The sequence below is a fragment of the Panthera pardus genome, unplaced genomic scaffold (genome assembly GCF_024362965.1).
Source record: "Panthera pardus isolate Hobbes unplaced genomic scaffold, ASM2436296v1 HiC_scaffold_12, whole genome shotgun sequence".
NCBI lineage: Eukaryota > Metazoa > Chordata > Mammalia > Carnivora > Felidae > Panthera > Panthera pardus.
The window spans coordinates 55,684,043-55,709,251 of NW_026526677.1; the positions used below are offsets into that span (position 1 = coordinate 55,684,043).

General features: G+C 46.8%; 2 protein-coding genes across 5 annotated transcripts; one reads left to right on the forward strand and one right to left on the reverse strand.

Moving 5' to 3' along the window:
- Nucleotides 1–8,601: 8,601 nt before the first annotated feature.
- CHRNA10 (cholinergic receptor nicotinic alpha 10 subunit) lies at nt 8,602–13,599 on the forward strand. Its single transcript, XM_053900627.1, is given in 6 exon segments — nt 8,602–8,683; nt 9,973–10,118; nt 10,556–10,710; nt 11,422–11,620; nt 11,622–11,955; nt 12,615–13,599. Coding segments are annotated over 6 exon segments (1,374 nt in total). The 3' UTR covers nt 13,073–13,599.
- On the reverse strand, nt 12,209–24,634 carry ART1 (ADP-ribosyltransferase 1). Of its 4 annotated transcripts, none has more exons than XM_019449675.2 (5): nt 24,549–24,634; nt 18,368–18,485; nt 17,392–18,078; nt 16,138–16,179; nt 12,209–14,566 (listed from the first exon to the last, which is right to left on the reverse strand). In XM_019449675.2, exons 2-5 carry the CDS (start codon nt 18,428–18,430, stop codon nt 14,561–14,563), a joined length of 798 nt encoding a protein of 265 aa, XP_019305220.1. In that variant the 5' UTR covers nt 18,431–18,485; nt 24,549–24,634; the 3' UTR covers nt 12,209–14,560. The 4 variants fall into 4 exon arrangements, with proteins under 4 accessions (XP_019305220.1, XP_019305219.1, XP_019305217.1 ...); XM_019449674.2 differs by having other exon boundaries at nt 17,313–18,078; XM_019449672.2 differs by having other exon boundaries at nt 17,298–18,078.
- Nucleotides 24,635–25,209: the final 575 nt, after the last annotated feature.

Below are 25,209 nucleotides of genomic sequence, written 5' to 3' on the forward strand. Positions count from 1 at the left end.
TTAGCCTTTAGAAGTTTTAAAGAATTGTGAATATGTGCAGTGTTTCCTCTTAGGACAAGTATTTCATATCCATGTATTTTTTAAAGGCTGTATGTCAGATGTTTATCATAGCAGCTATGTTACATCACAGACAACAGACTTACAGTTCAAAGTGAATGATAAGATGAAGCTCTTCTACATTTCAAAACTCCATGTTAAGTTTCTCAAAAATATAAAAACGGGAATCAGTTTTCTCAAAACTCTTAAAGAGTTATGGAATCTGCAACCTCATATAATACCTAAAATAAGTGTATTTCCTTGGCAGAATGCCGAAGTCAAAGTCAGGAAAGGTCTGGAGATTAAATGTTGGATTAGCCAGGGTGCCTGGGTGGCTCAGTCGGTTAAGCGTCTGACTTCAGCTCAGGTCATGATCTTGCGGTCCGTGAGTTCGAGCCCCGCGTCGGGCAGTAGGCTGATGGCTCAGAGCCTGGAGCCTGCTTCCGATTCTGTGTCTCCCTCTTTCTCTGTCCCTCCCCCGTTCATTCTCTGTCTCTGTCTCAAAAATAAATAAACGTTAAAAAAATTAAAAAAAAAAAAAAATGTTGGATTAGCCAAACCAAGGCCTGCAGGAGCTGCTCTTTTCAGATGCAGTAGTAGACTCAGCTGCTACTTTGTATTAACTGAAAATTACTTGAGATTTTTTGTTTTTCAAAAAACCAGCTCTTCAACTTCTCAATTTTACCAAAGTTCTGTATTGTAATACAGTAAAACCTTGGATTACGAATAACTTGTTCTGGGAGTGTCCCACAAGACAATCAAACATTTCTAATAAATTTTAACTGGATAAACGAGCGACGTCTTGGAATATGAGTAGCATGTGATGCTGAACGTCACATCACAATGGAGCCAATGGTTTTCTTTCTCCTCTCTCAGTGGGATTGTGGGTGATCACCCCCCATGCTTGGATGCTCAGTCCCAGGCCTTGGTGTTTGGCAGAAATCAGTAATTTTTCAGAACGTTGTAAGGTGCCCACAACTGGCATTAGTGTATTTTTTGTCACTGCAAAGCACCTATGGACACTGCTTTGCTTTTCCATACAAGAGTAAGCTTAGGAATGCTTTGCTTCATTCTAGGTCAGGCTGCCTGCAGATAGAGACCCTTGCCTCTGCTGCCTTATTGCCAGTTATGTTAAATACAGTAGACAGGTGTTTGTTAACACTGTACTGTAGTTAATATCCACGAGAATGTATACAATGGCTATGGTATAGAAAAAGATGCTATTAACCCAATAGATAGTAGTGATTCTGTTAGTGCTAGTGAAAGTCATCCTAACAATCGTCCTCTCATCTCCCTCACACCAGCCACAAAGGTTTTCAAAGGTAAGTACAGGTGGGTTTTGTTTTTTTTTTTGTATTTTCTTATATTACAGTATTGTTATCATTTTTATATGAATATTTTTGGGTTGTGGAACAAATCATCTGAGTTTCCATTATTTCTTATGGGGGAATTCGCTTTGATATACAAGTGCTTTGGATTATAAGCATGTTTCCGGAATGAATTATGCTCGCAAACCAAGGTTTTACTGTATATTGATTTCTGCTTTAAACCTTCATTTCTTATGTTTTCCTGAGGGTTTTTTATTAACCTATTACTGTAGAGATTTTCACCTATGCAAGAGTAAGATGCTGTCATGAATCTACATGCAACATTTGTCAAAATCCTTTCCTCTTTACCTCCATTATATCTGCCCATCCCACAATGGTATTTCTAAGGTAGATCATCATTTCCTCAATACCTAAGAATTTATAACAAGTAAATTTTTATAAACATAATCACAACGCCTTTGTCACACCTAACAAAATTAATAATTCCTAGATAGGAACTGACATCCACTGCATTTTCAAATTTTCCCAGCTGTCTCAAAGGTCAAGTTTTACTGTTGAATTGTTTGAATTAGGATCTCAACAGGGTCCATACTTTGCATTTGGTTGATAAATCTCAAGTATCATATTATCAACTCTCTTCCCCCTCTTTTTTTTTTTTTTAACATCCTTTATTTGTTGAAGTAGGTGGATCATTTGTCCATTACGGTTTTTTTTGTTGTTGTTTCCATGATTTATATTATTTATTTTTTTAATTTACATCCAAGTTAGCATATTGTGCAACAGTGATTTCAGGAGTAGATATCTTAATGCCCCTTACCCATTTAGACCATCCCCCCTCCCGCAGCCCCTCCAGTAACCCTCTGATTGTCCTCCATATTTAAGAATCTCTTATGTTTTGTGCCCCTCCCTGTTTTTATATTATTTTTGCTTCCCTTCCCTTATGTTCATCTGTTTTGTATCTTAAAGTCCTCATAGGAGTGAAGTCATATGATATTTTTGTCTGTCTAATTTCACTTAGCATAATACTCTCTAGTTCCATCCACGTAGTTGCAAATGACAGGATTTCATTCTTTTTGATTGCCGAGTAATACTCCATTGCACATATATACAACATCATCTTTATCCATTCATCCATCAGTGGACATTTGGGCTCTTTCCATACTTTGGCTATTGTTGATAGTGCTGCTGTAAACATTGGGGTGCATGTGCCCTTCGAAACAGCACACCTGTATCCCTTGGATAAATACCTAGTAGTGCAATTGCTGGGTCATAAGGTAGTTCTATTTTTAATTTTTTGAGGAACCTCCATACTGTTTTCCAGAGTGGCTGCACCAGTTTGCATTCCCATTAGCAGTGCAAAAGAGATCCTCTTTCTCCACATCCTCGCCAACATCTGTTGTTGCCTGAGTTGTTAATGTTAGCCATTCTGACAGGGGTGAGGTGGTATCTCAGTGTGGTTTTGATTTGTATTTCCCTGATGATGAGTGATGTTGAGTATTTTTTCATGTGTCGGTTGGCCATCTGGGTATCTTCTTTGGAGAAGTGTCTGTTCATGTCTTTTGCCCATTTCTTCACTGGATTATTTGTTTTTTGGGTGTTGAGTTTGATAAGTTCTTTATAGATTTTGGGTACTAACCCTTTATCTGATATGTCATTTGCAAATATCTTCTCCTATTCTGTTGGTTGCCTTTTAGTTTTGCTGATTGTTTACTTTGCTGTGCAGAAGCTTTTTATTTTGGTCCCAATAGTTCATTTTTGACTTTGTTTCCCTTGCTTTGGGAGACATGTTGAATAAGAAGTTTCTGTGGCCAAGGTCAAAGAGGTTTTTGCCTGCTTTCTCCTCGAGGATTTTGATGGCTTCCTGTCTTACACTGAGGTCTTTCATCCATTTTGAGTTTATTTTTGTGTATGGTGTAAAGAAGGGGTTGAGGTTCATTTTCTGCATGTCGCTGTCCAGTTTTCCCAGCACCACTTGCTGAAGAGACTATTTTTATTCCATTGGATATTCTTTCCTGCTTTGTCAAAGATTAGTTGGCCATACATTTGTGGGTCCATTTCTGGGTTCTCTATTCTTTTCCATTGATGTGAGTATCTGTTTTAGTGCCAGTACCATACTGTCTTGATGATTCAAGCTTTGTAATACAGCTTGCGGTCTGGGATTCTGATGCTTCCTGCTTTGGTTTTCTTTTTCAAGATTGCTTTGGCTATTAGGGGTCTTTTGTGGTTCCATACAAATTTTAGGATTGTTTGTTCTAGCTCTGTGAAGAATGTTGGTGTTATTTTGATAGGGATTGCTAAAAAAATTTTTTTAATGTTTATTTCTGAGAGAGAGAGAGAGGGAGGGAACACGCAAATGTGGGGGAGGGAAAGAGAGAGAAAGGAGACAGAATCCGAACGAGGCTCTAGGCTCTGAGCAGTCAGTGCAGAACCCAACACGGGGCTCAAACCTACAAGCTGTGAGATCATGACCCAAGCTGAAGTTGGCTGCTCAACGAGCTGAGCCACCGAGGAGCCCCTATGTGGTTACTTTTTAAACCTACCTCCTCATTTTTGAGAGTACTCTTATTTTGTTAATAAATTTCCAATCCTTCTTATTTAAATCATATTATGCATATATCTATTTTGTTTTTAAAAGGGGCAATATAGTTGCAGCATAGAAAGGCATGGATTCCCTACTCCTAATATCTTACTTTCAAATCCCGAGTCCATTTGGTATATGTTATGGAATCTTGACTAAGTTATTCCTGTGCCTCAGTTACCTCATTTATAAAATGGAAACAATAATAGTATTTAACTTATAGGGTATTGTAAGAATTATGAATTAATACATATTATGGTGCTTAGAGCAATACCCAGAATACATTACTCAAATTATTATTATTTAATATGTCCAGTACCTGTGAACTTTCTTGTTTCTGTGATTATTTTCTTGTTTCAGCTCTCATTCATGATTGTTTATGAGATTTTTGGTAACAGCTTTATTGAGATATAATTCACATACTTTACACTTACCTATTTAAAGATTTTATTTTGGGGGCGCCTGGATGGCTCAGTCATTTGAGGATCTGACTCTGGCTCAGGTCAAGATCTCGCAGTTTGGGAGTTCAAGCCCTGTGTCGGGCTCTGTGCTGACAGCTTGGAGCCTGGAGCCTGCTTCAGATTCTGTGTCTCCCTTTCTCTCTGCCCCTCCCCTGCTCGTTTCTCTCTCTCAAAAATAAACATTAAATTTTTTTTTAAATTTTTTAATTAAAAAAAAGATTTTATTTTTAAGTAATCTCTACTCCCACCATGAGGGCAAACTTACAACCCCAAGATCAAGAGTCATGTGCTCTACCAACTTAGCCAGCCAGGCACCCCTACCTACAGTTGCCCATTTAATGTATACAATTACTCTTATACCAAAGCTAGACAAAGACACTAAAAGAAAATTACAGCCCAATTCTTTTATGAACATTGATACAAAAATCTTCAACAGAATATCAGCAAATTGAATTCAGCAAATCAGAAGGATTACACACCAGGACCAAGTGGTATTTCTTTTTTTTTTTTTTTTTTTTAATTTCTTAAAATGTTTATTTTAGAGAGAGAGAGAGCGTAAGCAGGGGAGTGGCAGAGAGGGAGACAGAATCTGAAGTAGGCTTCAGGCTCTAAGCTGTCAGCACAGAGCCCAATGCAGGGCTGAAACTCACAGACTGTGAGACCATGACCTGAGCCAAAGTCGGATGCTTAACTGACTGAGACACCCAGGCGCCCCAGGTGGGATTTATTTCTGAAATGCAAGGATGATTCAACATGTGAAAATCAATGTATACATCACACTAACAGAATGGGGGTGGGGAGAAGAACATGATCATCTCAACGGATACAGAAAAAGCATTTGACAGAATTCAATACTCTTTCATGGTAGACACTCAATAAAATAGGACGATAAACACCCAACACTCTTACAAACTAAGCCATATATGAAAAACCCACAACAAACATTGTACTCAATGGTAAAAGAGTGAAACCTTTTCCTCTAAGATCAGGAACACGGCAAGGACATCTTCTTTCACCACTTCTATTCAACATAATACTGGAAGATCTAGCCAGAACAATTAGGCAAGAAAGACAAATAAGAGACATCCAAATTGGAAAAGAAGAAGTAAAATCTGTTTGCAGATGATATGATCTTTTATGTAGAAAACCCTAAAGATTACACCAAATAACAATGATGATGACAGCGTTCAACAGCAGCACTGTTAGAATAGCTGAATAGATTAATTCAAAGCAGTATACAAAATCAACATGCAAAAATCCATTGCATTCTATACACTAACAATGAACAATCCAAAAAGGAAATTATAAAATTAATTCCATTTTCAATAGCATCAAAAAGAAAATAGGAATGAACATAGTCAAGGTGGCAAAAGTCATGTACACTGAAAACTAAAATATTGCTTAAAGAAACTAAAGACAAATGGAAAGACATCGTATTCATGGAATGGAAGATTTAAAATATCCATACTAACCAAAGCAATCTACAGATTTAGTGCAATTCCTACCAAAATCCCAGTGGCATTTTTTTTTTCAGAAATAAGAAAATCCATCCTAAAATTCATATGGAATCTCAAGGGACTCTGAATAACCAACACAATCTTGGAAAAGAACAGAGCTGGGGGACTCACACTTCCTGGTTTCAAAACTTATTACATAGGTACAGTAATCAAAACAGTGTGGTATGGGCATAAAAACAGACATCTAGACTAATGGGTTAAAATAGAGAGCCAGGAATAAACCCTCACATGAGGGTCAAATGATTTTTGATGAGGGAGCCAAGACCATTCAATGGAAGAATTTGTCTTTTCAACAAATGGTGCTGGGATAACTGGATATCCACATGCAAAGAGATAAAGTTGTACCTTTATCTAAACACCATACCTAAAATTTTAAAATGGATCAAATACTTAAATATAGGAACTAAAACTATAAAACTCTTAGAAGAAAATACAGGGCAAAAGCTTCACAACATTGGATTTGGCAGTGATTTATTGGATATGACTTCAAAGTGCAGGCAAAAAAATAATACAGTCAAACGGGACTTCATAAAATATTTAAAATATTGTTCACCAAAAGAATATATCAACTGACTAAAAAAGCAGCTCATAGAATGGAAGAAAATATTTACAAATTATATACCCTATAAGGGCTTAATATCCAGAATATAGAGAGAACTCCTAGAACACAACAACAACAACAACAAAAAAAAAACAATTTAAAAATGGACAAAAGCCTCAAATAGACACTTCTTCAAAGAAGACATATAAATGGCCAATAAGCACATGAAACCATGCTCAACATCACTAATCATTAGGGAAATGCAAATCAAAACTATAGTGAGATACCAACTTATACCCATTATGATAGCTACTATTTAAAAAAAAAGAAAAAATAATAAATGTTGATGAGGATGTGGAGAAATTGGAACCCTTGTACCCTGTTTGGTGGGGATGTAAAATGTTATGGGTATTATAGAAAGTAGTATGACGATTTCTCAAAAAAAAAAAAATTTGAATTACCATATGACCTAGCAATTCCATTTCTGGGTATATATCCAAAAGAACTGAAAACAAAGTCTTGAAGAGATATTTCTATTTTCATATTCAGCAGGATTATTCATACTACCCAAAATGTGGAAGCAAGCCAAGTATTCCTCAAGGAATGAATAGATAAGCAAAATGTAGCATATGCATACAATAGAATATATATAGCCCTAAAATAAGAAAGTTCTGACATATGTAACAAAATGGATCAATCTTGAGGATATTATGCAAAGTGAATCAACTGATCTCAAAAAGACAACTGTGTGACTCCACTTACATGAGGTACTTAAGTCAAAATTATGGAGATAGAAAGTTTAGAGCTGTGGTTGCCAGGGGCTGAAGACTTGTGAATCTAAGTGTGTGTTCCTGAAGATATCACTGAGAGTATAGTTGGTTGACTACTGTGCATCAGACCATATGCTGGGCACTTGCCTTGCATAATTGCTTGTCTCATTTAATCCTTTCAAAGTGAAGACTGTTAATCCCATTATCCTGTATGAGAAAACCGAAACCCAGAGAGTTTCAGTAGCTTGCCCATGTCAGACAACTCATAAGACAGAGCTGAAAGTGACTCTAAAGCCTGTGTTTTCCCTGCTACCCCATATCACCTATGGTGTTTGGGCATGGGGAAAACACTGAGGCTCCGATTGGGATGGCTGTAGGGAGCTGGAGGTGAGGATGTGAGCTGCATCCCCTGCTCTGTGGGGCCACCTGGAGGAGCCTGAGGCTCAGCTCCCATTCCCACCAGGAGGGGAGAGCTTGATTGGCACAAAGTGCCTACCTAGCCTGGACAGATGTGTTCGATCTTTCACTGGAGGCAGAGCTGACAGTTTAAAGGAGGCTTCAAGAATTCAGTAATGGTGGCAGAACTCGGAGGACAACATCATCCATGGGTCCTGCTCCCTCACACCCCTGACCCTAGGATCTCTGTGCCCTCCAATACCCCAGGCTGGGCTTCAGCTGAGCCTGGGTGCTGACTTACATAATTTGAATAATTCAGGGCCCGGTAACCTGAGGTGTCAGTTTCAATTACTCTGTTCCCATGGGCACAGGTATCCCAACCCTATAATTAAGCTAATGAAAACGGCAAAGGGGGAGGGGCCTGCAGCCCTATGCCTCAGAGGGCTCAGGGCTGATGGAGTCTCTGCCCTGTCCTGCTGAGAATGTGCCAGACTCATCCGGAGTCCAGGTATGGAGAACAGAGAAAGGAAGTTAGGGGGCTGAAATAGAAGGAGACAGGAAGAGTGAGTGGAAGGAGGAAGACCAAAGTCAAAGAGGCAGAGGCCAAGAAAGAGTTACAGAAGAAAAGACAAAAGGAAGTGGAGACGGAGATGCTGAGTGAGAGAGGTAAAGGGGGTGGGGGGCAGAGACAAGTGCAGGGGCAGAGGCCAGAAGAGGAAAGGACTAACAGAGGAGAAAGAGCAGATGCCAAGATCCAAGTACTTAAATCCAAGGGCAGGTACAAATAGGATGAGAGAACTGGAAGAGCCGCAGGGCTCCCCAGAGGGTAGCTGGACCCAGAGGAGATTTCAGTCTTACTTCTGACTTGCAGGTATCGTCCACACCATCTCTGCCAGCAGAGCCTGATGCTGCCCTCAGTGGGGCCAAGAGGCTCACACCCAGAGACCTGCCCCACCTCTTGCTGTGGCAGGGCCATGGGGCCCCGGAGCCACCATCTCAGCCTAAGCTTCTCTGTCTCCGGCCTGGGCTTTCTGCTCCTGCTCTCGCTGCTTCCAGGTGTGAAGCTCAGTAAACCAGCCCTGCCTCTCTGGGCACTGCTGCTGTTACCTTCCTCCCCAAATCTCTCTCCACACCCTATTTCTCTTCACTACTGTGTGGGGAACAAGTGTTCTATCTGGGTATCATGGAGGACAAAGGTGCTGAAGGGGACAAGAGAAGACCTGCCTGGCCGGGGTGGGAGCAGTGATGGAAAAGCCAGGGTGAGGGGGCCAGATCATGAAGGGCCTTGAATGCCAAGCTGAGTTTAGACTTTATTAGCAGGCAACAGAGAGAGATATTGAACACTTTTAAGCAGCTACTGGCCTGGTCAAACTTGAGTGCTTAAAAACCTGATCTCAGAAATGTGAAGGTTGGTTAGAGAGACTAAACTTGCAGCAGGGGCAGTGAGAAGTCCTCTCAGCTTCAGAGGTGAGTAGACATTCGAAAGATCCCCAGTAGCATGGCTGGCAGAATTCGGGTACTGGTTGGATTGCAGGGGGAGGGAGCAGAAAGGAGGGATAATTCCCAGATTTCTGGCTGAAATCACTGGGGGATCAGTGCTGTTTGCTGAGATGGGGAACACAGAATAAGGAATAGGTTTCAGAGCATGGGAGGAGGAAATGAGTTCATATTTTGGACCTACAGCCTTAAAGGTGCCAACAGGACATTCAGGAATGAATTGTATTTATGGGTCTGGAGCTCAGGAGAAAAATCTGGGCTGAAAAAAAAAAAAAAGGCCAAGGACAGGATTCTGGGAACAATACTTGAGTCAGAGGCTGAAGACAATGTGGTATGTCACAGAAGTCTAGAGAAGAGAGGATTTTCAGAAGGAGGGATAGCCCACAGCATCAGAAACTTCGAAGAAATCCACAGAAGTGCAGCTGGATAAGTGGAGACAGGTTTGAGAGACTGGAGCGGGGGTGGGGTGGGGGGTGGCAATGGGGTTAACAACACCTGGGTGAGAGATGAGACTCCTATCATCTGTTTAGGCCCCTGTTGCATTTGCAGTAGGGCAAGCAGAATCCAGGTCCTTAGGAAGGGAAAGGGTGGGGGAAAAAAACAGTCAGCATGCTCCAGAAGACAGTACCAATTTAGTCCTCAGCCTTCACCTCACTCATCCCTGGAAGCAGTCCAGGGAGGAACTAGAACCACAGCTAGATGGACAGAGAAGACATCAGGAGGACCATTCAGATGGCCAGGAGATAGCACAGCAGGTGACAGGTGCCAGCCTTGTGGGGATAGAGGGTATGAGCAGAGGGCCCTGGACAAGGGTCTCAGATGCACAACCCTGTTTCCTGGTCCCCCAGAATGCTTGGGAGCTGAGGGCAGACTGGCTCACAAGCTGTTCCGTGACCTCTTCGCCAACTACACAAGTGCCCTGAGACCTGTGGCAGACACAGACCAGGCTCTGAACGTGACCCTGGAGGTGACATTGTCCCAGATCATTGATATGGTGTGTTGTGGTGCAACCTTGGAGCATGCCTGTGGCAGTGTCAAGGAATTGGAGGGGGGGGGGGGGGGGAGGGAGGGAGAGAATGGGATTATTCTCCAAATAATTCTTATCTATAAACATTAATATTAACAATAATAACAGCTACTAACCGTTGGATACTAACTGCTGGGTGCCCACAGTGTGTCCACTACTTTGCACACTTGGATTCCTGCCCAGCAGGGATTATCACCCATGTAACTACTGAGAAAACTGAGACCTAAAGAAGAGTGGAAAACTGTCAAGGTCACATAGCAAGGTCAGGCCTGGGTAGGAACTGGACTGTGAGCCAGCTGCATTTGTGGGTGCCGTCCAGAACTCTGTAGGTGAGTGTGTACACACAGGGGAGGGTGTGCATATATGTGTGCCCACACCTGTGCCTACTCCCTGCCACCCACTAGGATGAGCGGAACCAGGTGCTGACCCTGTACCTGTGGATTCGACAGGAGTGGACAGATGCCTACCTACGATGGGACCCCGATGCCTATGGTGGCCTGGATGCTATCCGCATCCCCAGCAGTCTCGTGTGGCGTCCAGACATCGTACTCTATAACAAGTACTGCCTGCCTGGGCCCCTCCCCCTTCCATCTGTTGCCCTTGGCTCTAGGTTTGCACTGATTCCCCATCCCCGCAACCTAACTTGGTTCCTATGCTGTCCTGGAAGCTTTTCCCCCAGGACCCTTCTAAGCTGCCAGCCCCTCCATGATATCCCCCACTTTAGACTCTCCCAAACCAACCCAGGCTGAATGTCTCCTGGGAACCCACTGTGTGGTCTAGGGGCCATTTCTGTATCTCTCACAGAGAGGGTTCTGGGGTACAAGTGCCTCCTGATGGCATACTCCACCCTTCCAGGCCCGCTCCAAGTCTCCCAGGACTCCCCGACGGCCTACCTAGGGACTTCCTCTAGGGCCTAACCCTCTGGAGCATTCCTTTATGCCACCTAAACCAGTTGTGTTTCCCAGACAACACATGGCTTTGCATATTTTCCCCCAGGGGCCCTCTAGGAGATTTGCAGATAACACAATGCAGCCAGGTGCCATCTTTTGCAGATGTGTTTTCACCCTGCCCTGGCCTAGATCCGTGTCTCCTCTAGAGTCTGCAGGCGCCACCCCTTCTGAGCCTCCAAAGGCACGCAGGGCCCTCTCTGCCGCCCCCTCCACCCTCCAGGCGGTCTCTGGTAACCACAGGGCCCCGGGGGTCACAGAGCTGCTGCAGGAGTCTGCCTCCCAGCAGCCTCCTCAGATACCCCAACCCCGCCCGCCCACAGGGCTGACGCACAGCCGCTGGCCTCGGCCAGCACCAACGTGGTTCTGCGGCACGATGGCGCCGTGCGCTGGGACGCGCCGGCCATCACGCGCAGCTCATGCCGCGTGGACGTGTCGGCCTTCCCGTTCGACGCGCAGCGCTGCGGCCTGACGTTCGGCTCGTGGACGCATGGCGGGCACCAGCTGGACGTGCGGCCGCGCGGGTACCGCCGCCAGCCTGGCCGACTTCGTGGAGAACGTGGAGTGGCACGTGCTGGGCATGCCGGCACGGCGGCGCGTGCTCACCTACGGCTGCTGCTCAGAGCCCTACCCGGACGTGACCTTCACGCTGCTGCTGCGCCGCCGCGCCGCCGCCTACGTGTGCAACCTGCTGCTGCCCTGCGTGCTCATCTCTCTGCTCGCGCCGCTCGCCTTCCACCTGCCCGCCGACTCGGGCGAGAAGGTGTCGCTCGGTGTCACCGTGCTGCTGGCGCTCACCGTCTTCCAGCTGCTCCTGGCCGAGAGCATGCCACCGGCCGAGAGCGTGCCGCTCATCGGTGAGCCACGAGGGCGCGGGTCGAGGGTGGTGAGGGGGCGGGGAGTGAGCCGTCCCCTCCGTGAGACCGGCCCCCGCCCATCCCCAGCCCAGCCGTGCCGGCCCAATTCGGTGCGGGAGTTGGGGGTGAGGGTGGGGGCGTTCCGGGAGCATGCCTCATTCTGAGATTGAGGGGAGAGGGGTAGGCCCCTTCCGGGAAGACATCCTTCCCCTCACCCGTCGTGACAGGCAGTTTGCATTGAGTGCTGGCTGTGTGCCAGGTCCTCTCCTAAGCGCTTGTCATTTATTAACTCAGGGAGCCCTCACCACAGACCTGTGAGGTAAGTTCTGTTGTTATCCCAGTTGTACCAAAAGAATCAATAACTTGCCCCAGATGGTGCTTCTACATTTGAGAGCGTGGCTTTCATGGATTGTGAGGGAGTGCAGAGTCCAGCAGGGAGGAGAACAACTAGGGAGCACATGGCTTGTGAGAACTCACTTGTAGGAATAGGGGATGAGGAGACCTTGGCTTTTATATCCTTCCTGGCTCCATCCATTGGGATTGGAGGGTCCTGAGAGCCTCGTGGTGGATGAGCTGGTGCCTATTTGTGTTGAGGCAGTGGGCAGACTCAGGCACCCTGAGTTCTTGTTTTGGGCCCCAGCTCACTCTCTCTCTTTCAGGGAAGTACTACATGGCCACCATGACCATGGTCACATTCTCCACAGCGCTCACCATCCTTATCATGAACCTGCATTACTGTGGTCCCAGTGCCCGACCAGTGCCAGCCTGGGCTCGGGCCCTCCTCCTGGGACGCCTGGCGCGGGGCTTGTGCGTGCGGGAACGAGGGGAGCCCTGTGGGCAGTCTAGACCACCTGAGTCACCCCCCAGTCCCCAGCCTTCTGATGAAGGGGTTCACCCTCCAGCAGTTCCTTGCCATGAGCCACGGTGTCTGTGCCATCAAGAAGCCTTGCTGCATCACGTAGCTACCATTGCTAACACCTTCCACAGCCACCGGGCTGCCCAGCGCCGCCATGAGGACTGGAAGCGGCTGGCCCGTGTGATGGATCGCTTCTTCCTGGGGATCTTCTTCTCCATGGCCCTGGTCATGAGCCTCCTGGTGCTGGTGCAGGCCCTGTGAGTCCCAGGGGTCTGATGCAGCCACAGCACCCCCAGACAGAGATGGAAAGGCCAGGTGGTTGTTGGCTCTCAGGCCACCCAGTCTCTCCCCACTGTGCCTAAGAGCCTGGGACACCCTTTCTTCAGGATCAGCACTGCCGATTTCACAAACCACAGGGATCGCTTGTCTACATACCTTAACCACTAAGGGAAATCCAGAGTTTGCCACTCCCTTAATCCCTATGGAAGAGAAACTCTGAGAAGGGTCAAAATCAAAATGCAGTCCTGGAGGAACAGAATTGAACTTTGATGCTGAGCGTTAGAAATGTTAGAGTGGCAAGGGTGCAGGTTATATGAGAAACAGAACTACCATGTTTCTTTGTCTTCTCTTACTTCCTTGGTGGCTATTGTTTTAGGAACTTGGTCTTGCCAGTCCCTGCCTAGGACTCAGGGTAAAGGATTCAGGATTCTAGTTTCCAGAGCAGGAGGCCACACCAGAATTTTGGCCCTAAAGCCCCAACTCATAATAAAGTAAGTGTGTGCCTAGCACCTCTTCAGTGTCCTGTCTTAACCCTTGGGGCCCGTGGTAGTGGAAGTTGGGGATCCAGGATTGTCTCTCTAGAGACGGGAACCTTAGGACACATAGATCAGAGCAGAAATTATGTCTTTGCTGACAAGAATTCAATTGAGCATTCAGTTGAGACCCTGGCAGAGAACCTAATGCTGTCTCTGCTATTTCTCCTGCTCTCTACTGTCTGGAGCTAGAGCCAGTCCACATCATTCCTACACACTGACATTCAGAGAGCTTGAAAATGTCCAGAGCAGGGCACTGCAGAGATGAGCCATTCACAAGATGTTTGTTCCTTTTTGACTTACACATTTTCTAGCACTACCTCTGTGCTTTAGACCCAGTCCCTGCCCTCAGGAAGCTCACCATCTGATACAGGAGGCAAACATGAACACATGGTGTAGAGAAGCATCTAAGGACCTGTGGGAGCAGAGAGGCAGGACCCCTAGCCCAGCCAGGTGGGAGAAGTCAGAGAAGGCTTCTTGGGAGAGTGAATAGGAGCTTTTCAGGTGCACATGTGAGGCATTTGAGTAATACCAGCAAATGCTCTGGCCAAGTGCTTTCCTCCCCATTCCCCCCCCCAAACTAGTTTAATCTCTAACCTCCAAGTGAGTTGTTGCCTGTTGTAGAGACCCCCATGTCTATTCAGTGTCTCATTCTTAGAGCCTTGGCTAAGGCTCAGTCCCCAGATTCCCTTACTCCTCCATCAGCAGGCCTGGCAGCTACCAACATCCCAGAGTTCCCAGCAGATGGAGTTACCATGGATCCTGGCTGCCTTTAAAGCACACATGTGGCCAACATCCCCATGTTGGGTAGAGGCAGCAGGCAGGGCTGTTCAGTGTTGGAAGGATGATGGGAGGCCTGGAGTCTATGGAAAGGTTCCTCTGACAAGGAGCCAGAGTGGCAGTAGGAGGGACCAGACTGCAGAAATGGGGCCTTGACTCATGGCTGTGGGAAAAACAGAGGCAGAGAGAGAAGTTTTCAGGGTAAAATGAGGTACATAAATAAGACGAAGAGGAGCGAGCAGAGTGAGCTGGAAACACAGACACACAAAGTGTGATGGGAGCCAGAGATGCAGAGCATGGATTCAGGGAGGAGGGTAGGCAGATGAAAGAAAGAGCCCCAGTTCCCCTCCCAGAGGTCACTAGGTTGGTCTATGCCCCTGCCCCCTACTGAGACAAATGAGGCATCACAAAGTGGGTTGAACAAGGGGAAGAGATATGAGTGAGCTCTAGTGATGCTCATCTTTGCCCCTCTGCCCAACCCCTGATAGAAGTACTGATGGACCAGGGGGAATCCTTAACTTGTCCAGTGCTTGAAATGACATTAGCAGAACTCAAGTTGGTTGGAGCCTGGAGATATGGCTTCTGACCCTGGCTCTGCCACTGACTCCTTCTGTCACCTTGGGCAAGTCATTTCTGTCTCTGGGTCTCCTTTACTATATAACGAAGGTAATACTCCCTGTTCTTCCTCCTTCCAATAGTTTATTTTACAGTAAGGATAAAATAAGATGGTGTCTGGAGAGAAATGGGGACCAGGTAGTGTGGTGGTTCAGAGTGTGGCTCTAGAGCTGGGCTCTCTGGACCCCACCCCTTATTAGCTGTGTGTGTAGGACTGGTTGCTTCACTTCTCTGGGACTTAGTTCCCTCATCTGTAGAACAAGGGTGATGATAGTACCTACCCCACTGGGTCATGGTGAGGATTCATGGCGTGGTGTGCCTGGAGCATGGTGTGGGACTGTGTAGTGGAGAATGGTGGGAATAAAGTAGATGCTAGGGCCCCTTCTTTCCCACTGTTCACAGAGCCCTGGAGGAGGGAAGAGGGACCTGAGGGGGATAAGTGGCTAGAGTTTCTTTCTTGGGAAGGGCCTATTCCAGTTGGTTCCCCTGGAAAAGCCCCTTCCCACCTAGAGAAGTGGTGGCTTAGGCAGGCCCTGGAATAGTGGGTATTCAAGGGAAGAAGAGTCACAACTGAAAGGGACCTGGGGATCATCTAGTCTAATATGCTTATTATACAGATAGGAAAACTGAGGCCCAGAGAGAGCGAGTGATCACAGAGAAAGGGCAGAGCCCAGATGAGATCCCAGGTCTCCAGCACCCAAGACCTGACCTCAACCTTGAAAGGTGGTCTACAGGAGCCCTGAGGTTAGTAATAGAGACAGTGGGTTCTGCAGCTGAAGGAGAAGGCCCAGAGAGGACTGTGGGAGTGGTCCCTTCCCTTCACCCCCTCACTGCAACCTGGATCTCTCTGCTGCATGATCAGTGACCTTCTGTGAAGGAGAGGGCCCCATACTTGGGGGCAGGTGTATCACCTTGCATGACTACTGCCCCATGCACACATCTATGTCCTCTAAGAGAGGTTAGCAACCCCCACAGGTGTCTGCTTAAGAGAGTTTACTTGTTTTGATTAAAAGAGGGTTGTTTTCCTTTCAAGAGTGACATGCATTCAGGAGGGGAGTCCAACCCCAGGGCACCCTGCTCATCCTTGAGCTGAGGCCCACATAGGCTTGCAGCTCTTACCTGAGTTATCCAGACGGCAGGGCCCAGACTTGCACCGCTTATCTGTAGGGAAGAAACAGTAAATAATCAAAGTCTCAATAGCTCTCAGGTCAGGAAAGAACCCCCAAACCCTGTGGTCCATCCCCAACTCATTCAAGGAGAAGCTGATACATTTTCTTCTAACTCTGCTTCCTTATGGTGGGACCTCCTTTGCCTACATTTGACTTGACCCATGAGCAGCAGAGCCAGAAGGGAGCCAGCCCTCAAAGCCAGGGTCTATTCTGGGTACCCTCCTGCTTCCTTGGCCTGTAGCTTTGCCTCACCTCTCCCTCTCCCATGCCTTGTCCCAGCCAAGGAGGCACTAGTTTATGTATTTTGCATGTCTTTTTCACCTTCCATTGACTCATGCAAGCTCATGGTGCTGTCCAAGATGAGAATGGTAGCCATACTGGACTTTCTCTTATCTTAGATGTGGTCCACAGTTCCAGGCAACAACCTGCTTCTAATTATGCAAATTAGGCTTCACAAGCCCCTGGGCATCATTTGGCCAGGACCAGCAACCCCCAACCCCTTCAGATATTAAGAACCTGAGGCTGGCCTCATGATTCGATCTCTGGCCAGCCCTGGAGGATAGACAGGAAGAGTATCCGAGACCTGCCACAGCCTGAGCTGGAACTTTGGGGCACAGCCCCTAATGGCTATCTCACCACCCACCTGCACCTCTACCCAGCACACACGACAGCACAGGATTTCCATTCAGCCGAATACATGTGCTCCTCTTGGAAGCTGAGGTCGGGGCTCTTAATCAGACCCGGCATCAATGGTCTGGGTGTCAGTGCTATGGCCAGAAATTAATTGCCTTCCAGCTTCCAGCTGGGAGAAAAGCCTGATCAGTTCTGTTTGGCTCTCAAATGTCCATAGACACCTGTCTTGGTCAGAAAACCCTCTTCAACCTCCCAGCAGGCAAGAGGCCAGCTCTGGCTTAAGCACCTCCAGGGACAAGCGTCCTACTACCTCAGAAGCTTGTCTCCCCTTAGATGCAAGGGGGTGGAGGGGCAGAGGGACAGGACTGGGTCCCCCTTACTATTAATTTATTTGTAATATTTGTGTATGTATCCCTTGAAAACAGAAGGGGAGGCCCATCTTCTGCATAGATGCTGACCAGTGCATCCCCTGCTCACCTTTAATGTACTCACAGTTGTATGTGCTGCGCTTGCCCAGGGCCCGGAGGTAAATGCGGGCAGGGCCCTGGGCTGGTCTGCTGGCATTGATTACCTGGAAGGTCTCAAAGGGGGGGATCAGCACCTCATCCTCCCCAGGGAAGAAGGAGTAGCCCTTGATAGGTGCCCCAAGGCAGGTCCAGATGCCAAAGAAGGTGTCCTCCCCAAACTGCTGGGCTGCAACATTCTGCAGGGAGGCGGAGGCAAATCCTCCCAGCCTTACGGTGGCTCCAGGTGCTGCTGGCCGGAAGCGCAGGCCATGCACCCCTCGGAACACCTGGCGGCACTGGGGTGAACGCTGGCCCCTACCCAGCAGCTGCAGGGCCTCAGTCAGCAGGAAATGGAGTGTCTTGAAGGAGAAGTGGTGGAGGTAGGAGGCTCGGGAGCGGCCCGCCTCCCGCACGGCTGCGTTGAACTGCTTGTGCAAGGGGCTGTTGGCTGTGTAGGCCAGGAGGGCCACCCCATGCTCATCGCGGAAGCCAGGGGGTGGCAGGGGCAGCCGGGTAGGGCTGGGGCCCCACTCTGGTCCCCAGGCCTGGCGCTCCTGCCACTGGCTGCTTGCCAGTGCCCAGCCGTCAGCATACACTTTGTTGGCCTGGAACTCTGTTTGGTTGAGATCCGGGAGGGCAGCTGTCATGGCTGCTGCACAGCCAGCATACTGGTCATCAAAGGAGGCTGGGGCCATATCCAGGGGCATTTCTTGAGAGAAGAGGTCTCGTTGAGTGATGGGGTGGCTCTGGGCCTGAGGGAGAGGGAGCAGTAAGGACTGAGAGGATGAGCCTCAGGAGAATGGGAGCCTGTCACCAAATTTCTCCACTTAGATGATGATGCTGAGAGCCCCAAACACACCTGGAGGGGAAGGGGATTGGGAACGACTAGCTGCAGAGACCAGGGTCTGGGACTGTGCCCTCAGGCTGGGCAAGCCCCAAAGGGAGCATCAGTCATTCTCTCTTCCCTTGGCTCCTCACAGGAAGCCCACAACTCAGCTGACAACTCCCTGCTGACATGGGGACAGTGGAGGATAACCATACCTGAAGTGCTTCCATGAGGCCCATGGACACAAGCAGCAGAGACACCATGGCAGGAGGCTGCATGTTGGAGGTAGCCCTAGACAAGTTACTATCTCTCTTTGGGTCTCAGTTTCTTCATCTAGAAAATGAGAATGTTAATATGTAATTTCATAAACATTAATTGACACCTGATCTGTGCCACTCCCAGTGCTTGGCACAGTCACAACATAGAAATGAAGGCTCGAGAGAGAGTAGACCCTTCTTGCTGGAACATAGGAATATGGGAGACTTCCTGGAGGAGGTGTTACCTGAACAAGGTCTTTCAGATAAATAGGAGAATAAGGCTTCAATCAGTGGAGACTGGGATAGGAAGATTGGCATTTGGGGTGGGAAAGGAGTCGTGGGTAGCAGAAATGAGAAGAGCAAAGGTGTTGAATGTAAAAAGTGAAAGACATTTTATCCAGCACGGCACAGCTTGCAGTGTGGGAATGTTGGGGCCGTTCGTGAAAGGTCCTGACTAGCACAGTAAGAGGTCTGGGCTTCACCCAGTGGGGGATGTGAGGCTGGAACAGGGCAGATCCAGGACTGGTCACCTGGTGGGACCATGGCATCCTTCCCTCCTGCAGTCCTGGTCCCAACTGAGCCCTCCTCCCCTAAGCCCTCGATTGCTTCCAGGGCAGGGACAGATGTAGACCCCCCAGGTGGTAAAGGAGAGGGGCTGAGAGTTGGGGAGAGGATGAGATGGGGAATGAGTCTCCAAGAAGGCAGAGTCCAGCTTGGGGTAAGGAACAGACAGTCTCTCTGTGTCCTCTCTCACTCTTAGCTGTGCTTGCTGTTACCGTGACAGTAGTACCCTTTCGGACCTTTTTCTGTGCACATGCAAGTAATTTAATATTTAAATATGCATACACACCTAGTTTTCTGTACACAGGCTGCTTTTGGTTTTTATTTTCTTTTTTTCAAAAAGGAAAAGGAACATGCCTTTTCATGTTTCACACACATCTCCTGTAACCTTTTTTCCAGGAAACAATGTATCAAGGACTTCCTTCCACATCATACATTCATATCTACCTTATTCATTATAATGGCAGCACGGGATTTCATAATATAGCTAAACCATAGTTTGTTCAACTATTTTCTTATGGGCACACATTTTTTTTGTAACTTTTTGACATTTTTGACATTACACATAATACTTTATGAACATCCATGCATATAAATCCTTATCTACTTATGGGCATATTTTTATAGGAAAGATCAAGAAGTGATATAATGTTGAAAGGATATGAATTAATGTTTATTTGGCACTGCTAAATTACCACCCAGAGGTACTAGTTTGCCCTTCTGTAACAGTGAATGAGAGTGGCCTTTTCTCTATGTCTTTGCCAGTTCTAGTTATTATGATCTCTCTCTCTCTCTTTTTTTTTTTTTTTTTTTTTTTTTTGAGAGCGAGAATCCCAAGAGCACTCCATGCTCAGTGCAGAGCCCAACAGGGTCTTGATCCCACGACCCTGGGTTCATGACTTGAGCCGAAATCAAGAGTCAGCCTCTCAGCTGACTGAGGATATCTATTTTCTTACTCACATTTCTGCTTACTAACAGGATCAATCTTGACTTTGATGTTTAATGTTTTAAAGGTTTAAGTTTTTTAAATCTTTTTAAAAAATATTTAAGAGAGAGAGAAAGAGAGAGAGAGAGAGAGAGAGAGAGAGAGAGAGAGAGAGAAAGGGCAAGCCGGGGGAGGGGCAGAGAGGGAGAGAGAGAATCCCAAGCATGGAGCCTGATGTGGGGCTCAACCTTACGAACTGTGAGATCATGACCTGAGCCAAGATAAAGAGCCAGATGCTTAACTGACTGAGCCACCCAGGTGCCTCTAAACGTTTAATTTTTTTTAAGTAATACATTTTCATTGTTCAGAATTTAAATAGTCCAAAAGGCACACAATACAATATCTTTCTCTTGCTAATTCCTCACTCCATCTCCCCAGAGGCAACCAACATTCCCATTTTCTGTGTATCCTTCTAAAGATACTCTATGCACATATAAGCAAATGCAAAGGTATTTCTATTTTCCTTCTTATACACAAACGGTAAAACAGTCAGTGGTTCTTTGAGAATCTGATGAAAGGTGAAACGTCTCCTCAGAAAATGGAGGGGCATCTGGGTGGCTCAGTCGGTTAAGTGTCCAATTTCTGCTCAGGTCATGATCTCACAGCTCATGGGTTCAAGCCTTGCACTGGGCTCTGTACTGACAGCTCAGAGCCTGGAGCCTGCTTCATATTCTGTGTCTCCCTCTCTCTCTGCCCTTCCCCTACTCATGCTCTGTCTCTCTCTCTCAAAAATAAACATTAAAATTTTAAAAAAGCAAATGGATGTATGTACCCTCACACAATGTTACATAAATTTCAGGTGGTTATGTCTCTGCCCCCAGTCTCATTCAGGTTAAGCATCCCTGTTCCATAATCTGCTGGGTGGGAGGAGGCTAAACTTTGATGGTTCAGCCCACCCACAAGTCCACACACAGGAGCAGTGGATAGTTCTCGTGCATGCTGATACCTCAGCTTATGCTGAGCTTCTCACCTCTAGTTTTCCATGTTATTTTTGTGCCCAAGACTTTCTCCATCACCCTGTAAACTTGCTCAGGGCAACCCAAAAGTGCAGGGGATTTAATGTTCCCAGGGACAACCCTTAACCAAGGAAGAATGGTAGTCAGATTCCCTTTCCCACAGAGGGTACCCAGTGGGATTAAGCCCCAGTTGACCACAGTGGTCACAGTGTGCTCATTAACGCACTTTTTTTTGGGGGGGGGGTGCTTTTCTCTTCTCCATCCCACTTTGCCACTTTTTAAATTTTATTTAATGTAATTTATTGTCAAATTGGCTTACATACAACACCCAGTGCTTATCCCAACAAGTGCCCTCCTCAATGCCCATCACCCACTTTCCCCTCTCCCCCACCCCCCATCAACCCTTAGTTTGTTCTCTGTACTTAAGAGTCTCTTATGGTTTGCCTTCCTCCCTCTCTGTAACTATTTTTTCCAACTTCCCTTCCCCCATGGTCTTCTGTTAAGTTTCTCAAGATCCACATATGAGTGAAAACATATGATATCTGTCTTTCTCTGAATGACTTATTTCACTTAGCATAATACTTTATTCATTTATCAGTTGATGGACATTTAGGCTCTTTCCATAATTTGGCTATTGTTGAAAGTGCTGCTATAAACATTGGGGTACATGTGCCCCATCCACTTTGCCACTTTTAAACTTGTACTTTCTGGGATCAACTTACAAATAAGCTCACTACACCCAAGTCCTTGTCTCTGGATTGGCTTTTGGGAAACTCTAAACCAAGAGAGGGGGTCTTTTGGGGTCACAAATCATCAGAATGTGGCCCAGAACTGTTCTATTAGCTTGGACCCTAGAATGATCACAGAAGGAGCAGACCTGAGCCCAGCCAGCCAAAAGCTGAGGCAGACTGGCAGCTTGAAGCAGAGCAGCCCAAGCAAACCCACTTTAGATTAGACAATCTATAGTCAGCCCAAAAACCTGTGAACATGTGAATAAACCTTTGCGTGCCACAAGATTTTATGGTACAGAGCAAAATGGTTATGCAGCAAAACCTCACTAGGCCAACTCTATCTCTTGCCATCTCTCTGTTGCCCTTGTTTCTATCCTCATCTCTACCCTGCAGAGACAAGGCAAGAAAAGAGAGAGTTCATAGGCTTGGGATAGGGAAGTCTGAGTTCTGAAGTGAGAGTGAGGACCTTGAATCATGTGGCCTAAGATACTAGCAGTGAGGATGGACCCAGAGTCATTAGGTATAATTTACTAGTCATGGTGTCTGATGGGATATAGGGGGTGCAACAGAGGGAAAAATCAAGGATGACATATGGATTCCATACTCCAGTCTGCTAACAGAGGAGGAGCAGAGACACTTTAAAAGCTCATTTTGCCCATCCCAGCACATGATAGGTGCTCAATACAAAATGAATGAATAATCAGGTTTAGAGGAAAAACGGTGAGTTCAGTTTGGCATGTGTGGACTCTCAAGGGGCAAATGTCCAAGGGATAGAAGAATGGACAATAAGATGAGACATGTGAGAGTCATGGGTGTATTGAAGTCAGAGAAGACATAAGATCCCCAGGGAAAGGAAAAAGAGGGCTGAGAAGCAAAGAAAAAGCTGCCTGAAGCCAAAGCACAGGCAGACCAAGACATCTTGGGTTTCTAGAGGCTCTTCACTTGGGTCTCATGAAGTACTCTGGTATTCTTGTGATAATTTCCTCTTTAAATTTTTTTTTAATTTTTATTAATGTTTATTTATTTTTCAGAGAGAGAGAGAGAGGCAGGCAGAGAGAGAGGGAGACACAGAATCAGAAGCAGGCTCCAGGTTCTGAGCTGTCAGCACAGAGACGGATGCAGGGCTTGAACTCATGAGCCATGAAATCATAACCTGAGCCAAAGTCGGACGCTCAACTGACTGAGCCACCCAGGCACCCCAATAATTTCCTCTTTAGGTTTTATCTAGCTTGCCATTGAAAGAGTCTCATATAATATACCATCTCTGTTATTCACCCAGTCACCCAAAATGGTCACTTGGATATCCATTCATTTGATCATTCATCAAACACTAAATTAGTTGCCATCTAATCACCATATGGATCCATCCTAGAAACTCCTTTTCTTTTCCCACCCCCACATCCCTTGCCATGGCTGAGGTCTGCCCCTGCCTCCTCCCTGATCTCCCTGCCTCAGCGGTCACCCCTGCTAATCCACCCTCCACAGAGCAGGGAGAACAGTGTTTCTGAAGCACAGCTGGTCAGGTTGCTTACCTGCTTAAAAACCTTGTGTGCCAAACCTAACTGGAAGAAATATTTCAAAATACAGAGTAAAAATGCAGAGATGAAAATTATGAGGGAATACATGAGAACACATCTAGAAAGGAAAAAAAGCAACAAAACACAACTTCCTTCCTTACCCTCAGGACAGAATCCTCCTCATGCTGGCATTTGAGGTGCTCTGTGACCTAGCCCTCCGTGACCTCTTCAGCCTCGTGCTTGGCTTCTCCAGTACAGAACAAAGTTCCAGGTGAGGCTCCACTTCTTCCCTCCCCGTGGCTCTGCACACATTGCCATCTGCTGGGGATGCCCTTCTCCTGCTACCCACCTTTCAAGGCTTAACTCAGGGTTCCCCTTCACCAGGGAGTCTTCTGATGACTCTGTGCTCTTAAATCACCCTGTGCTTCCCTCTGCCACTGTCCTAATCCTACTGTGTTGCCCTTATGTGTCTGTTTCCCCTCCTGGCCTGTGAGTTTCTTGAGGGCAGGGACCAGCTATGACCTGTTCTGTGTCCCCAGAGCTTAGCCCAAAGCAGCCACAGATGAGGCCACCTGGAATGTTTGCTGAGAGGCTGAGAGGCTTTCTGGGTGCAGCTAACAGTGTAGACCACTGCAGAACAGGTAGTTTGATGACTTTGGTGAGCAGTGTTTGGGGGAATGGGGTGGGGCCAGAATGATGGGGAGGTCATGGGAGGCAAGGAAGTGGAGGCACTGGGCAACCCCTTATATCCCACCTGCCCTTCTGTTTTTCCTCTCATCCTGTTCAGGGCACTTGTCATTTCTTCTTATCCAGACCCTCACTGAACATTTCCTTTTGGGGATGTGACTCTTAAGTCCCTTCCCAGGAACCCCTAAGTTTCTCAATGCCCCAAGCCTCCCTAGGTATCCTAAACCTCTCCATAAAAGGGGCTACGGTCTGAATATATGTGTTCCCCCCAAATTCATATGTTGAAATCCTAATACCTGCTGTGATGGCTTTAGAAGGTGGATCTTTTAGGATGTAATAAGTTCATGAGGGCGGAGCCCTCATGAATGGGATTAATGTTCTTTATCAAAGAGACCCCACAGAGCTCCCTAGCACCTTTTACCATATGAAGACATAGTACGAAGGTGCCAGTTATGAGCCAGAAAGAGAGTCTTCACCCAACCATGCTGGCACCCTGGTCTCAGACTTTCAGCCTCCATAACTATGAGAAATGTTTGTTTATAAGTTATGCAGTCTGGGATATTTTATAGCAACCTGAACAGACTAAAAGTTTCCCTGAAACTGTTCCTAACTCCTGAAACTCCACCATCAATACCCCAAATTTCCCCTTTAAAAGAGTCTTTCCCTGCCCTGTGCCCAGGAGGATGGCGGTGTGCCCCTTACCTAGGCCTTCTCCAGGGAAGCTGGTGTTGGTCTTCTGCGATGGCCACCAGGGGAGAGGAAAGGCAGGTTTCTCCTTTATACTGTCAGTCCCTCACCCCCCTGTCCCCACACAGCTGCTCAGAAATGTGACACTCCCCCATCTATTTCTGGATGTCTCCTCAAGGCTTGGGAACACTAGCCTCTGCCCAGTCTGCCCTGGGCCTGTGCTCCTCCCATGTAAAAGGGAACCCCTGAAGCCAGAGAGAAGGTGGGCTGAGGCATCGAGGATCCAGGCTGGAATGACTGTCTCCCCATTGGGTTTGGTCCTGTGCACAGCACCCCTGTCCTCGGTATCTTTTACATTTGCATTTTATTCCTTTTATGTGAGCATGGAGACTCACCTGACATGCCAGGAGAGATTCCCAGATTAAGGTGGCTGGGTCTGGCCAGCACTGATTTGCTAGGTGATCTTAAAGGACTTTCTGCTTCTGCCTCAGGGCCTCTGCTTAGTGACTAGATTTGATTCCATCTCTTGGGGCCTTTCTTGGATTTCCATATTTGGGGATGGGGGAAGCACTTGCATCAGAGAGGACAAAACTCTGATCCACTAGATCTGATACCAAGGACTTGTTTCAGCAAGCCTACCCATCCCAGACAGTATCTTCTGTTCCAACAGCAAATG